Source organism: Sphaerodactylus townsendi, linkage group LG03 (genome assembly GCF_021028975.2).
Source record: "Sphaerodactylus townsendi isolate TG3544 linkage group LG03, MPM_Stown_v2.3, whole genome shotgun sequence".
NCBI classification, from domain to species: domain Eukaryota; kingdom Metazoa; phylum Chordata; class Lepidosauria; order Squamata; family Sphaerodactylidae; genus Sphaerodactylus; species Sphaerodactylus townsendi.
This window is the reverse complement of record NC_059427.1, coordinates 141,048,418-141,064,241: the sequence shown is the minus strand read 5'-3', so window position 1 is coordinate 141,064,241 and position 15,824 is coordinate 141,048,418. Positions and strand designations below refer to the sequence as shown.

The 15,824-nt window shown below is 46.3% G+C and overlaps 1 protein-coding gene across 1 annotated transcript; it reads left to right on the top strand.

Annotated features, from left to right (window-relative positions):
• Nucleotides 1-50: 50 nt before the first annotated feature.
• Nucleotides 51-14,623, top strand: INPP1 (inositol polyphosphate-1-phosphatase). The gene is made up of 7 exons (XM_048489699.1): nt 51-246; nt 1,198-1,468; nt 3,872-4,101; nt 5,211-5,271; nt 7,263-7,463; nt 8,366-8,540; nt 11,693-14,623. Exons 3-7 carry the CDS (start codon nt 3,898-3,900, stop codon nt 12,186-12,188), a joined length of 1,137 nt encoding a protein of 378 aa, XP_048345656.1. The 5' UTR covers nt 51-246; nt 1,198-1,468; nt 3,872-3,897; the 3' UTR covers nt 12,189-14,623.
• Nucleotides 14,624-15,824: the final 1,201 nt, after the last annotated feature.

Sequence of the window (15,824 nt, the reverse complement as noted above, 5' to 3'; positions counted from 1 at the left end):
TGCATAGTCTTGTACCTCTTTGAAACAGCATCGGCATTTCCGGTTACCAATGGAACATCATAATGCCCGAGAGGAATTGAAGCCCTTTTGGGTCTATCGCAGAAAAATAAGCAAATAAATAATCAGAAGCCTGCCGTGAGTGGATCCTCATCAGAGATTGCACAGGGAGGCCCAGACATTTCAACTGAAGAGAGGACTTCTAGTCAAGGACGTTTATGCTGGAAGAAAATTCCGTTAATATTGCAGGTGCCACAGCCTCCTTTTGATATCTGAACCCGATGGGAGCAACCGCCTAGAGACGGGGGGGAAAGCCTAGAGTAGCACGTCATGGCAACTGTTATTGGCTATTTCGGTCTAAACATTAAACTGTTTTCCTACTCAGCTTCCAATGTAAAGTATCCTGAGTTTTCGTTACAGAGGCTCCAAGGGATAGAGTGATGCCATTCAGCGCTTCGGGCCAGCGGCAAAGTCTCCCCAGACATACAGAGTGTGTCTTTTTCTATAGAAATAAGTTATTACGAACCTTACGGGTCCCAAAGTAAAATCCAAACATTTAGTAAGCAATCCTCATTTTGCATTATTCTTCTGCATCGCATATTTCTATGTGCAAAGAAAAACTGGAAGAGAAGGCTCTGTTAAATAAACTCTTGAGAGTCTTTTCTCCCTCTAAGTCAATCTCTATACAGAATTATACATTTGTAACTTATTATATATCCCTGACTCCCCGGACCTGGATAGGTAGCCTGATCTCTTCAGATGTGAGAAGCTAAGCAGAGTCGGTCTTGGCTAGTACTTGGATGGGAGATCCTCCAAGGAATACCAGGGTTTCTGTGCAGAGGAAGGCAATGGCAAACCTTCTCCGAGCGCCTATTGTCCTGAGGTCGCCACAAGTCAGCTGTGACTTGACGAGTAAAAAAAAGTAGAAAGGGGAAGACTGAATTGAGTTCCTGAGAGGGAGGGTGCTGATGCTTAAAGTAGACACTCTAAAGCAAATATGTTTTGGTGAGTCCGAGTTGGGAAACACCTGAAGATTTGAGGGGTGGAGCCTAAGAAGGACGGGGTTTAGGGAGGTGCCCTAGCGTAGAGCCTTCCTTCCAAAGTGGCCATTTGCCCCGGAGATCAGTTGTAATCCCCGGAGATCTCCAGCCACCACCTGGAGGTTGGCAACGCCACTGAGAGATCTGCATCCTTTTGCAGCCCCTCTCCCAGGATGCCCCACCTCTCAAGTTGGAGCCATTGAACAAACCTCCGCCCAGCCTGCTATTTCCCCGCCTCCCGAAGTAGGAAGTCCAACGTAGAAGAATCACACGTTGCAGGTCAGGCTGCATCTTCTGGGGACCCGCCTCCTTGGGTGGCAGGCCCGACGGAGGGCGCTGCCATCAATGTCAGGCCGGCTGCAGTCCAGGAAACGGTGCCTGGTAAGGAAGGGAGGGCAGCAGCCGGAGCAACGAGCTCTAACCCAACTCGGGTGAGTCGCGATGGGGCGGTCGGGACGTGGCGCGGCGGGTGTTGGGGGATACCGTCCATTGCGCTGCCGCTTCCAAGTATCAAGATGCTGGAAACGCTCGTTTAAATGCGCAACTGCTTGGGCACTTCTCCGGCCTTCAGTCCCGAACTCAGTACCCGGTGATTCAGTGGGTGGGGCAAATCCCGGGAAAGGGTCCTCAGAACTCCCGGTAGCCTCTTTAAAAGACGTTCAAGGGTGGTTAAAGCGCCGGTGCCTCCCCCTGCTTTGATGGGAATCTACAAGGAATAATCCTGTGTGTGCTGATTTGAATTGTGTGTGTCCCCCCCCACCCCCACCCCCACCCCCACCCCCACCCACCCCCACCCTGGAGAGCAAATGTGCCCGTCTTGCCTCTGCTCTAGAGGTGGGGCGGTCAAGGGTTAGCTCTGGAGTGGCGCTCCCAGCCTCACCCAATATTTGATCCTTTTATACTGGAGTTGCAATTGTTTGACAGACATTAAGCTACAAAAAGGCTCTTCAGGCCACAAAATGTGATGCCTGCTGTATGTAAAGTTGTCAGGTATCCTAACTAGGAGGATCACTGCTGGATTTAGAGGAAGAGATGCCCTGGGCTATTCCACTTATGCGGCACCTCACAATGCCCCACCCTGGAGTTTTAAACACCATGGAGTAAAACCAGAGGTGGGATCCAGCAATTCCCGAGAGTTGGTTACTAATTATTTGTGTGTGCTGAGAGGGGGTTACTAATTGGGTCTGCTTTTCCGTTAGAAATTCCATTAGGTCAAAAAATCATAAAGTCCTGTTGTTTCCTATGTGGCTGATTAGCGAAGGTAGAAAACGGGATAATTCTCCCTGTTGGGCTGTTTTAAAAACATGTTTTAGAAATATGGTAAAGTTCCTTGTTTAAGGAAAGTATCCTTCTTTTGATTTCTAGAAACAAAATTAAGTATTTGAAAGTATTAAGTATTTGACAGGCAGTCAATTAGAGGAGAAGTAGTTGTTTCTGTTGGCAATAGACAATAGGACTTGCTATAATGAGTTTAAATTATGGACAGAAAGATACCAGCTGCAAATTAGAAAGTTTTTCTTTACAGTAAGAGTTTTTTACAGTAACAGAGAAATTATTAACGCCCCGCCCCTGGAATGCCCGGCCACGCCCTCATCGTGCCCCGCCCAGCCCCATTGGCGCTACGCCACTGTTTGAATCCCACCACCATGGGAACCTGTTACTAAAATTTTTGGATCCCACCACTGAGTAAAACCAAAGATGATGGGTGTTTAAAATTGTGCAGTTTGCAGTTTCTCCTTTAAAGGACATAAGATGTTATCGTTAAATGCCATAGCATAAATAAAATACATACATCTATAACAGTGTCAAAAATGTTATGCACCTTGGCCAGAGGCCCCCTAGATTTTGAGGCCCTTGGCTTCACCCTGCCAGGCATACAGAGGTAAATCTGGCTCTGGGGAGAATAGATAGGCCAAGCCAGGACAGTATCAAGGCAGGGCATTGCATCTGCTCTTTGCTGGATGATTCAAGTGCCCATCACAGGAAACAGATGGGAAGGATTTTAAGAGAACTCACAAAATGAGAGAACTGCTATGGTACTGACTTAGTCTCAAGCCCAAGATCTCAGGCGACCTTCCAACCTATCTACTGATATTTGGGATTGGAGAAGAAGAGGAGGAGTTTGTTCTCTCCTATAAAAAGACTCAAAGGGACTTACAGTCTCCTTTCCCTTCCCCCCCCCCAACAAACACCCTGTGAGGTGGGTGGGACTAAAAGAGGTCTGAAGAACTGTTACTAGCCCAAGGTCACCCAGCTGGCATATGTTGGAGTACACAATCTAATCTGGTTGACCAGATATGCTTCCACAGTTCAAGCGGCAGAGTGGGGAATCAAACCTGGTTCTCCAGATTAGAGTGCACCTGCTCTTAACCATGCTGGCTCTAGAATAATGATAATGGTTGGATCTGGCAAGATTTTATTTGAATGTGCAAAGTACTCACATATCAAGATAAATGTTCTTTATTCTGATTGGCAGTGGCTCAGGGAGGGAACCTGGGGTTGTCTGTATGCAAAGCAAATTCTTTGAGTCATGGCCCTACTCCATTGTTGTCTGGTTGCAGTTTTCCGTGTGAATTGATGTTTTGATGCTTTTGCATCTTTTTCGGGGGTGCCTGGAGGCAACCTTTGGGGGAAAGATGATCCCAAACGTTTTAAAGAAATAGGCTGCAAGAGATAGCAAAGCCCCATGGCTGCCATGACTCGTCCTACAGCATTTGCTAGTTTCCACTTCTCTCACCAATAGGCTGAAATAAGGTTTAGACTGAGAAGGTGGGAACATAATGGGACTCTTCACTGTTTAATTTGCCTGCGTTCTCTCTCTGCCCCCATCCCAGTCTTCCTCCAGCTTCTGCCCCATACTATGGCAGCTCTTCTGAAGAGCCTGCTTGCTGCCTCAGAGAAAGCCGCCAACATTGCCCAGCTGTGTCGCCAGGAGGAGGCACTCTTCAGCTTGCTCATTGAGGAGAAGAGGGGTGCAGACAAGAACAAGAAGTTCGTCCAGGATTTCAAGACCTTGGCTGATGTGCTGATCCAAGAGGTCATCAAGCATGACGTGGGGAAGGAGGTAATATCCCAGGGAAAGGGACCCTAGCGGAAAGGGAAATGTTATTTGGGGTCACTGGCTTATACCTCAATCTCTTAACTACTGTGCTGCATCAAAGGGGCTTCCTGTAGACAGAATTCCTCCCCTGAAGTTATGGAGCGGGGAAATAAATCTAGTAATAAGCGAAGGGATGCAAGTTGGCCTAAGCGTTGGGAAAGTGTAAAGAAGGCAGACTTGTCTTTTCTAACCATTAAACTATGCAAACGTATTAAAAGAAAAAGTCAACATTATTTGACAAAAAAGTTACCCACACTGAACAGGCCTGGAGATAAGCAGCTGGCAGCCTGGGAATAGGCTGAAGTCTCTTTTTTCCCCTTTCCTCCCCAGCAGAGACCCAAACAACAATGGGGTTGGGTCACTGAGCTGCAAAAGTTCTGCTAGCTCTTCAGCCCTTTGTTTAATTCCAAATTAACTGCTAGTCAGAAGAAGAAGAGTTGGATTTATATCCCCCCTTTCCCTCCTGTAGGAGACTCAAAGGGGCTTACAATCTCCTTGCCCTTCCCCCCTCACAACAAGCACCCTGTGAGGTAGATGGGGCTGAGAGAGCTTGGAGAAGCTGTGACTAGCCCAAGGTCACCCAGCTGGCGTGTGTTGGAGTGTACAAGCTAATCTGAATTCCCTAGATAAGCCTCCACAGTTCAGGCAGCAGAGCAGGGAATCAAACCCGGTTCCTCCAGATTAAAGCACACCTGCTCTTAGCCACTATGCCACTGCTGCTTCTAGGCCTAGATCTTATTCATTCATTCATTCATTCATTCATTCATTCATTCATTCGGTTGGTTGGTTGGTTGGTTGGTTGGTTTCTATCCTGCCCTTCAAATGCATCCCAGGGCGGGTTATAACTATCTAAAAATGCTTCTTATGTTACAATAAAACAGCATCACATACAAATATAACATTCCTGAAAACATTTTTATGGCTAGGATTTATTTGACCCACAGATGGGATGGGACTGTTGAGAATTGTGAGCTAAGAATAGTTGCAGCTTGTGTAAAACTAATCACCCTATTTGCTTTCCCCACTACTGTTCCACTTCCATCTTTTCTACCACCCGCTGATGCCACCACCAGTTTCCAGAGTTACAAGCCTATATTCGTGGTGAGGAGTCCAACAAGTTTGGAAATGGCCTTGGTGAGTGACAGGGGCCCCTGAAGGGTTGGTGGGGAGGGGGAAGAAATATCAGTCAGGCCCCTATTGAATCCTTGATCATCTATCTCAAACTCACAACTGATCTTGCTAGATTATCTGTTGGTTCAGTTTCCTTCTGCTGCATATTTTGCTGTACCAAATGTTAGAAAAAAGCTTCCCTTTTCGATTTCACAAACCACTTCCTTCTCCTGTAAAACCCACTCCTTCCACAGAAATTTTCCTAAACTGTGCGACAGATACACTGTCTAATATTTCCTTGCTCCACTGTTGTTTTTTTCCAACACTTCTGTCTTAAGGGACCATTTTTCTGATCAACTTCTGTGCCAGGGAACTGCTGCCTATTGCAAGGAATTCTAGGTGGAAGTTTTAGGAAATACTACTCTCTGTTCAGGCAGTGCATTAGCTAGTATTTGCAGTTGTCCCATGTGAGTTGAGTGGCTGCCACAGAACACAATGAGTTTGTACATTTCAAGGGACTGTTATATTATGTTGTTCGCCGCCCTGAGCCCTACGGGGATGGGCGGGGTATAAATCTAAAAATGAATGAAGGGAGGGAGGGAGGGAGGGAGGACTATTAGAGGTGAAGAAAATGGACTCTGCTAGTCATTTCTGCTTCACTGTGTGAGATGATTTTTCATTCAGTGAGGACTGTAAGTGCTCTGACAAGGCAGACTTATTCCAGTCTACTAAACCCACTGCAATCAGTGGGCTTAGACTGGAGTAAACCTTCATAGGGCTGCATTGTCAGTAGAGCTTCCCTCATATTGTGGTTCATACAGTGCAGTTCTTTTGCTAAATCAGTTTGAATGCTAATTTTATCTACATATCTCATAACGACCTAGGTGTTGAATGTATTAAGGATTGTCCCCATAGAAGTCTGCCTGTCCAATAGAAGTCTGCCTGTCCAATAAAATTGCCATGCATTCTCCGTAAGATTCTCTACTGCCACACATTATGCATCTTTAGAGGGCTCTCATTTCCTAAGAAACAAGAAGCTGTTCCTAAAAGTGTGTGTTGCTCCCATTGGTGGCTAATTCGCTGTTCAGTTGCAGCTTATTGATTGGTCCCAAACCAGAAAAAACTTGGCCATGCTCCTGTCCCATTGAAATTAGTAGAACTTGACTTGCAGTTTCAACGGGACTTAGATGCAACTCAATCCAAAACCAGAAGGGTAATATTTTAATTAGGACCAAGCAAAACATGACAAAGTGTGATCAAGAAGATTGTTTAGAGTTTAGACCAAAAGTTAAGCAAAATTTTAAAATGTTGGAGGAAAGAGAAAATTTGGGGCATGATAAAAAAGTTACAGATCTTTAGAATGAAATAGGTATTATGCACACAGGTAAGTGAGACTGTGCTGTATACAAAAAAAGACCTTGATTGCATCCACTGCTAATGTGATGGAGACATTGTGGCAGCTTTTCCTTTGAAAATACAGGAACCAACAGTAATTTGAATTTGTTTCCAGTGCTAATTGGAGAACACTGGTGCCTTATGAGGCAAAGAGCAGAAGTTTGAAAAAATGGCAGTGCTTAAGATGGAAATTAATGTTTTATGGCATACCAGCTGCACAGTCAACTGAAAACAAATTGAGTGGTGAAGCTGGTGTCACCTAGCAGTCAGGATTTCACAGGAACGCAGTATGTAAACATGCAAGATATAAGATCGCCTTTTGGAAGGAGAAATGAATGTCCTTCCTGAAGGTTTGTTTTAAGAGGCAGTTCGGCAGTAATCTTCAGCCTTTCCAGTACACTCATGAGCAGTTTCACGGCATGTTTTGTGAAACTGAGATGGAAACTCATTGTTTCCTTACCTCAAAATTGTCAGCACTTTTTAATCGTACCTTAATTAAAATTTGATAGGTCAAATCATGTTCACATCTGACTTACCACCCTGATTCCCCATTTGTGGCTTAGAACAAAAGGGAGACACCTGCTTTCACAGTCTAGAGTTGAAATCTGTTTGCCTTTCAGGAGAGACTGTGGTAGTGCAGGTATGTCCCTCTCAACCAGAAACAGCTGCCCTGCTGCAGAAAGTCTTGGATCGGAACCAGACAGCTGCAGAACTGCTGGCAGCTGCTATTCATCAGCAGGTGGTGTTTTCTGACCCAGCACTGGATGGTGTGAATGTGACAGTCTCCACTGAGAACATGGCTGTGTGGATTGACCCCATAGGTAAGGTAATGAAATACAATAGAAGGAGTTGCTCTTCCACAGGTTTTTGGACTTCTAGACTTTTGGGTTGCTTCCCCACACAGTGTTTTCTCATTGCTGTGCAATCTGATTAATTGTACAGGCAACACAGCTTCCACACAGAGGGCTTTTCTGCCAGTTTCTCTGTATTTTTCCCAGTCAGGCATCAACTCCACACTTTCTCTCTGGGGGAGAAGTCATCATGGCGGGGAGCCATTTTTAATTTTTTTTTAATTTGTTCGTCGATGCATTAGGATACTAGTGTCCCAGCACCATAAAGTGCCACTCACCCCACCTTTGTATACCTGACATTTTTTAAGTTTGCAGTGTTTGGCTTTGCACAGCTGGCAGCATGACCTGGTTAAATGAACAGTGATATTCCACCCCCTTTTTAGATTCTTTTAATCTGTTGTGATTACTTTTGTTTGTCATGTCCAGTATTACATGCCGGGACTTGCATGTCTTCCATGTTCATTTCTAAGCATATTCTTAAAAATGTAAATATATGAATGAAATAAAAGGATGTGAGAAAACATGGGTAAATATATGCTCCAAAGAAATCTGTGACTCGCCGTGACGCAGCGTAGAATGTATATTCCATTATAAAGACAGGTTCAATACTATATAATGTGTGAAATTATCCTTTACCTAGAGATTTTAAAATACTGATTTTTAGATTTTCAGCATGCAAATCATATGCTATTACCCCAATGCTAAGGCACATGGGATTGGGAGCCTTGAAGACATAGCTCTTGCAGTTCCCCCTCTGTGGAACTAATATAGTTTCCAGTGTGCAAAACTGTGCATCAGCCAGTACTGATAATTATCCTATTGCTAATCCTGGATGAAAGACACCCAGTTTACCAAGTTCTTCCTTTCCTCAGATTCCACCAATCAGTATATCCGTGGCCGTGGAACTGTGGCACCTGTGAATGGCATCTACCCATCAGGACTACACTCGGCCTTGGTGCTGATAGGGGTATACAACCGGCACTCAGGTGAACCTGTTCTGGGCATCATCAATGAGCCATTTTTCCAGGAAAAGTTACCAGAGCATAGGTATCCACATTCCGTTGTGTATCAATCAGGTTGACTATTCCACCCACGACCACGCTGAGTGTCAGCTGGGTGGCCTCTAATCAGTGGTGGGATTCAAATAGTTTAACAACCAGTTCCGGTGGTGGGATTTAAATAATTTAACAACTGTTTGTTTACAAGCACCATTTTAACAACCAGTTCTGCCGAAGTGGTGCGAACCTGCTGAATCCTCGTATTGTAGAGAGTCAAGGAAGCAATGAGCACAGAAGGCAGCCACTCAGTGGTAGTCCCTTCTTTTTAAATGCTAGATCTATTTCTAAGACAGCAGTTTGGCCACAAAGTCCAGTGAGGAATCCAAAGGTCCTTTGAAAAACGAAACCCTCTAAGCCCTGGAGCACAGTATTCTACAACTGGAAATCACTTGTATTTAGGAAAAAATAGTAGCAAAAGGTACATATTCTGCTAGCAGGTCCTCTGCAGAGGGCCTCTGAGGAAGCATATAAAACTTTTGAAAGGGAATGCAGGATACACACAGGATTCCAATCAAATGGGCAGTCCCCACAAAGATCTCACATAGCTGAATTAATTGTGGTGCAGAATGAAACTAAAGGATGCCACTGATACTGTGGTGAGAAATGATGCCCTTCAGAAGAAAGATATTATTTTTATTATTCAAAAAATGTTTTGAATTGTGAAGGAGATTGCTGAAATGATGTACGTAATCTTCATGATACATTAAATTGAAAAGGGATTTAAAATTTAATCATTAAGAATGGTAATAATATGTCCAGTGAATTTTTATTATGAAAGAAAGTCTAGAAACTGATGATAGTAACCATCTATTAGTTTTTTTACCTGTTTTTTCAGGTTAATCTGATATTTTCAGGTTAATCAAATATCAGCTAGACATCTTCCAGACACTCAGGAGAAAGAAAGCATGTAAGATAAATGTGTCATACAGGAATTATGGCTATAACCAGTTCCTTATCTCAGAGAACATTGGGCCCCTGTCAGGTCACTGTCAAGGATAATCTCTGATACCAGTGTCTCTTGTATGTTTAGACTTTTAGGATGGTACTGCACTAATCTTAACAAAAGAAGACAAGAAGAAGAGTTTGGATTTATATCCCCTCTTTCTCTCCTGAAGGAGACTCAAAGGGGCTTACAATCTCCTTGCCCTTCCCCCCTCACAACAAACACCCTGTGAGGTGGGTGGGGCTGAGAGAGCTCCGAAAAGCTATGACTAGCCCAAGGGCACCCAGCTGGGATATAAATCCAAAAGAGCATAGCACTCCTGTATCTCACAGCAGTATATTTGCAAAGCATTATGGGAAGGGGAACCAAAGATGAAAATCCAAAGGGAGACAAAAAGGTCTGGTCTCAATATAATAGAATTCTGCAAAAGGAAAGAAGGGAATGACTTGACTTCTAAGGAAATGAAAGCACTTATTCTGTGCAGTCAAGCCAGTCAAGAATGGAGAGGTGAAATCACTGGAAGAAGTTTAAACAGAAGAGGGAGATTATGGAGCACAAGAATAGGGGAGGCTTCAGAGAAGAAATAGTAGAGAATTTTATTAGTGGGTTTTCTCCCAGGGCTGTTTAGCTTAGAGGATGCAGCTTTTGTGAATGGCAGGGAAATGGCTGATAGACCTGAGATGCTAATAAACCTGGCAAGACAAAATAATACATCTATGGAATTTTACACCTGCCCAGCCTCTGGTTTAAATTGTGCTGCCACCTGCACAAAACAGCTCCATGTTCTTAGTTAGCATGGCAGAGACTGGTAGTCTTGGGGGGTGTCGCACAGCCAAACTACATGTAGCTGCTTTGCCCATAAAAGAAGCCCTATTTAAACGAGAATCCTTAAGGCTGCAAAGGTCTGCCATAGTCAGAGCCCTGGAGGAAGAGAAACTTTGGCAAAGGAGAAACTGAACTTGTAAAGTGATGACAAGGAATTTCCTCAACTTTCTGAGAAACTTTTCTAATTCTGATAGGAAAGGCGAGTTTTCCCAGCTTCAGTCGATGTATTCAGAATTATCGCAAATGAAGACTATAATAAGCATAATGGTTGCCCTTGTGCTTGTTTCAGGCAAGTAGGAACTAAAATGATCAGATCATTGAGATTAAGAGTAAAGAAGCAATCTTTTCTGAGAACCTACTCTGATAAGAGAGAGCCAGTGTGTTGTAGTAGCTTGGATCTGGGACAGAGAAGTTCAGATCCCTCCTACACATCACCAAGTTTGCTGAGTGACCCTGGGCTAGTCCCTCTCACTCAGCTTTATCTGCATGACAGGGCTGCTATGAGGATAAAATGGGGAAGGGAGAAGCTTCTCTGCTCTCTATGGAGGAAGAGTGAGAAAAAATATTCCAGGTAGACAGATGCTTTGACTCTGAGTTCCACTCTGTTCCAAATGTTTCCAGTGCTTTAGCATAGAAGTTCCAGCATTGTTTGAGTATACTTTTATTTGAAGTTAAGCAAATACAGATGGTTGTGGTGGGTTTTCCAGGCTGTGTGGCCGTGGTCTGGTAGATCTTGTTCCGAACGTTTCGCCTGCATCTGTGGCTGGCATCTTCAGAGGTGTATCACAGAGAGAAGTCTGTTATACACTTGTGTCCACAGATGCAAGCGAAATGTTAGGAACAAGATCTACCAGACCACGGCCACACAGCCCGGAAAACCCACCAGAACCAGTTGAATCTGGCCATGAAAGCCTTCGACAATGTACAAATACAGATGATTTTTCATGGATATGTATTAAAGATGGTGTATAGAAATCTGCATGCTGTACAGTAGCTGTGGACAAAGACGAGCCACAAAACAGGTTCAGTAATTTTCATAGGACCAAGCTGACCTCTGTGTAGTGATGTCAGTGACTTTTGTCATTCCTCAGCTAGGAATATAACCTTCACTAGCAACATATGCTCACTTTCCACGCTGAGTGAACATCTCAGCTGTGAGTTCTTCTCCAGTTAAGGTTTTAGTTCAAGCTGGAGAAGAGCTCCTCCCTATTGTCTTTAACTATCACCTTGACAGCTGTCTGTCTGTCCCTCTCAGTCCTGCATCTTTCTCTATAACAACAGCAACTCTGTCTTTCTCTGTGTCTCCCCTGCCCCACCCTGCTGTTTCAGCCAAGTTCCAGCCAGCCCCCCAAGTCTCTTTCTTTTTCCTGCAGGTGGCAGAGCAGATATCACTGGGGCATCTCCTATGAAAACATCAACCTGAGCTCGCTAAGCCGGCCGGTACCTCAGGTTCCTCCTTGTGTGGTGCTGAGCAGCAATGAAAGTGTGGAGCTGCAGAAGGCTCTGGTACCCCTGTATGGTGAGCAGATCTGCTTTGCCTCCGGTGCTGGGTACAAGATGCTGTGTGTGGCCCTGGGCTTCGCAGATGCCTATGTGCTCTCAGAAGGCAGCACCTTCAAGTGGGATTCGTGTGGCCCCCATGCAATCCTTCGGGCCCTTGGCGGGGGCATTGCTAATTTTGCTGGGGCATTGCATGCTTGGCGTGCTGGCCAACACGATTCTCTGCCTGAATTGACCTACAACAAGCCAGAAGAGGGTGCCGTCGGTGCCGATCGCTGGGCTAATCATGGTGGTGTCATAGCCTATATGTACCATGGCCATCTTGAGGCTATCATGGCTACTCTGGCAGCTGCAGCTGATGTTGCTTAAGTTCCTCCTCCATGTGGGTATGGCTTGGTTGGGACACTCACAACTAATGAGGGGAGGAGCCAGACTGCTGGTCAGGGACTGTGTGACTTAAGACTTACCACTGAACTGCAGGATCTATCAGTTACAGACGGTATTGTTTGTGATCATTCTAAGTTTTTAAATTTGTGAACTTATTAAATAATTATAAACGTCTGGCAAGAGTAATGGTAAAGGCCTATGGCCAAATACAATAAACTTTGACTGACCAAAAAAGTTATAGGTGGGTTGCACCTGCCATCACAGGGCCTGGGTGGATAGAACCAGTGGTGGGATTCAAATAATTTAACAACTGGTTCTGGTGGTGGAAATTCAAATAATTTAACAACTGATTGTTTACAAGCACCATTTTAACAACTGGTTCTGCCGAAGTGGTGCGAACCGGCTGAATCCCACCACTGGATAGAACATTGTCACTTTTAACTTGGGCAGTGCCTTGGCTTTTCAATGTTGAGTCAATGAAGTCTCCCCTTCCAGCACAGTGAATATTGGAGAAGGTGAACAGTTTCTCCTTCCATATTGATACTTTGCTGTTTTACACGAGTAATATGTGTTGTGAGTCTTGCAGAAAACATGTGTTAAGGGCAGGGCTGCCAACTGGCTGGAGAAAAAAAGTGTTCTGTGACTTACTAGATGATGTTTACCTCCATGCCTTGAAAAGCTGAAGGTACCCATTTCCATGCCTTAAGCCTCCATTAAAGGGACAGAACACTTTTTCTCCAGGCCTGCTGGCAATCCTACCTTAGACCCATCAATGACTTCCACTATATTTCCTGTAGCTCTTCCTGTCTCTAACATCATATATGGAGGGGCTGGCTGCAGCTCTCACCTCCAATAGCTTTCTGTGGTGCATCAGTTCTTTTGACGTTGGGTCTGGACTATGGAGCTTGATCCCTGGGGGACTAGAAGATGGAAGCTCCTCTTTCATGGTCAGATGAGGAACTGGGGCTTAGACTCCAAACCAGTGCAATTTCTGCCCATGAAGCATGACTTTTTTGCTCCCCCCCCCCCCGTTATTTCCCCTGTTAGCATTGCCCCCCACCACTGCAGATTAAAACTTCCTCCAGATATCTACTCCTTGGGGGACAGGAGAGCCCCTGCTCCGCCATGTACCTTTGCCGGCATTCTTCAGCCGATCACGACCCCATAGCCTCGGCCACATGCAGCCAAAACCTGGTCAGGTGTTTTGGGAAAGCAGACACAGCCCTGTGCAGCTTTAGCAATTCCGCCTCAATTCGCTGCCATCCAAAAGCGAACCCCCGGCCTTCCGTTCCCGTCTCTTCTCAGATGTGTCCCCTGCTGCTGCAGCTGAAGATTTTGCACTGCTGGGGTCTGCTCCGCTGCCTCTCGCCTTTCCCTTTTCCCTTTTCAATTCCAAATCCCCAGGGATTCACTTCCAGACTTATTCAAAGACATTCCATAAGACAGGGCCTTATATTAATTTTTGCTCCAAAAGATGCGTCAGGGCTTATTTTCAGGGGATGTCTTGGGTTTTTTTGCGCCCCCCATATGACCAAATCAGCTGCGCCGGGGAATCTGTAACGAGGGCTTATTTTTAGAGTAGGGCTTCTATTTCATGCATCCTCTAAAAGTCCCGAAAAATCATGCTAGGGCTTATTTTCTGGGTTTGGGGAAATGGTATTTCGGGCGCTTTTGGCTTTCTCGGTACAGATGCTGCCTGTTCCACCTTTGGAGTCCTGGAGAACCATCAGGTGAGCTGGGAGAAGATGGGCTCTCCCACTGGCCATTCTGGCGAGACAATACAGCTCTTGTTGTCATGCTTTGCAAGGAAGGGCCAGGAGAGCCAGAGGCACACCACCCAAGGGGACATGGGGTAACTGATGTCCCCGGTGCTCACATAGACCTGGCCGCCAGCATCAGCTCCGGGTGGTAGACCTGCACCAGCTCCAAGCAGTAGACCTGCACTCCGGCACAAGCTCTCAGCAGTGGACCTGGATGCCGGCACAAGCTCCAGCAGCAGACCTGGATGCTGACGCAGGGTCCAGGCAGTAGACCTGGACACCGGCTCCAGGTGGTAGACCTGGGCTCTGAGTGGTAGACCTGGGCACCTGTTGGGAGAAACAGAAAATTCAGATTTTGTCCCAGGGTTCTATTTTTCCTAGATATGCCTCTGACTAGCGCTGCCCCATCTATTCTCCTCTGGGGGATGGAGGTTTTTCCGGTGTGGAGTGTAGTTGTGCCCACGGAGTCAGCATAAGAACGAGACGAGACGCGGAGATATCATCTGGTGGAGAGTGCCAGCAACAGGATCGCGGGAGCCCGTGGTTCTGACGACTCTCTCGCGTGCTAGCATCTGGCACCTTTTATTAGGGTTTCCGTGGGGGCGTGTAGAAGGGCGGTCCGGGGGGAAACCGGGAGAGCGGGAGACCGAGAGATCATCATGTGATGCATGATCTCACCTGGCTGGTACGTGCGGGAGGAAGCATCAGCGTCTGGGTCTAATCCTGGCCCGAGGGCAAGGGCCCATTGTCCCTTTGTATGGGACACCTGGTGGTTGTGAGCCAGGCAGTTCATGACCCGTGACTCATCGGGGGGTGAGGGGCGGGGGAGCGGTGGCTTGACCAGAAGATCGTGAGGGCGCCTTAAGCATCCCGTAGCGCTCTACTTACGGTGCTGCTGGGTCAGCGGCTCATCCCTACATCTCCTCCTTTTACGCTTTGTAGAGGGGAGACCGAATTGTTGGGGGGCGAGTTAAAAGGGGCGCTTACCTCCTCCGCCGTTTGGCCAAGCTGGCCGAGCTGCTTGTGCAACATTAGAACTTGGTCGCGATGTAAGGGAAAGTCGAGGGGTTTCTTACACACGTTACAGGCAATATTAGATACACATTGAACAAAACAAGATCCAACGGTGAGGCATACAATCAAACCAATGCAGAGCTGTACAGACATAGCATTCTAACCATCTCTCCCGGTAGCCAGCCTTCCAGAGGGCTGACCACCAGTGGGCAGCAATCACGTCATATTTCGTAGATTAGATACAACTTCTTGCGAACTCATGCACTTTCATATGAGATCAAATGGGAATTATCAGGAAAAGATTAAAAACAACACATATTATGCACATTCTCACAACCTTGGTGATGCAACAACAACAAATAATCGATAGCGGCGCGGAATTTATCAGAATTAAGGTCAGCCTGGCCGAAGTTCCTGTTGCTCGGAGGCCAGGGCATCCAGAGCGGTAGAGGTAGAGTTTATGGACTTCGGCGAGAGCACAGGCCAACCGTCCAATTGTTTTGGCGTTGTAAAGAGGCAAGTCCAGGGACCACTAATTAGGGAAGTGGGTGAGGGAGACAAACTCTGCCTCGGAGAGGGCGACCGCGTCACTCCGGCAGGAGGGGTTGAGGGGGAGAGCGAGCGCGGCGGCCCGGCTGGCCGGGAGCTCCCGAGGTGGAGGCTTTGGAGGCAGGACGAGTGGGTAGAAGGCTGGCTGAGGCAACAGAGAGTCGGCAGAAAGCCGGAAAGCAGCAGGATGTAGTTAAAAGTTCTCTCCCCGCTAAGAGTCCAGAACCAACCCTTGGGGGGAGCAGGATGTTTCCGTACCACGGGGGGGAAGTGTCCTCACGTGTGCGTGCAGTTC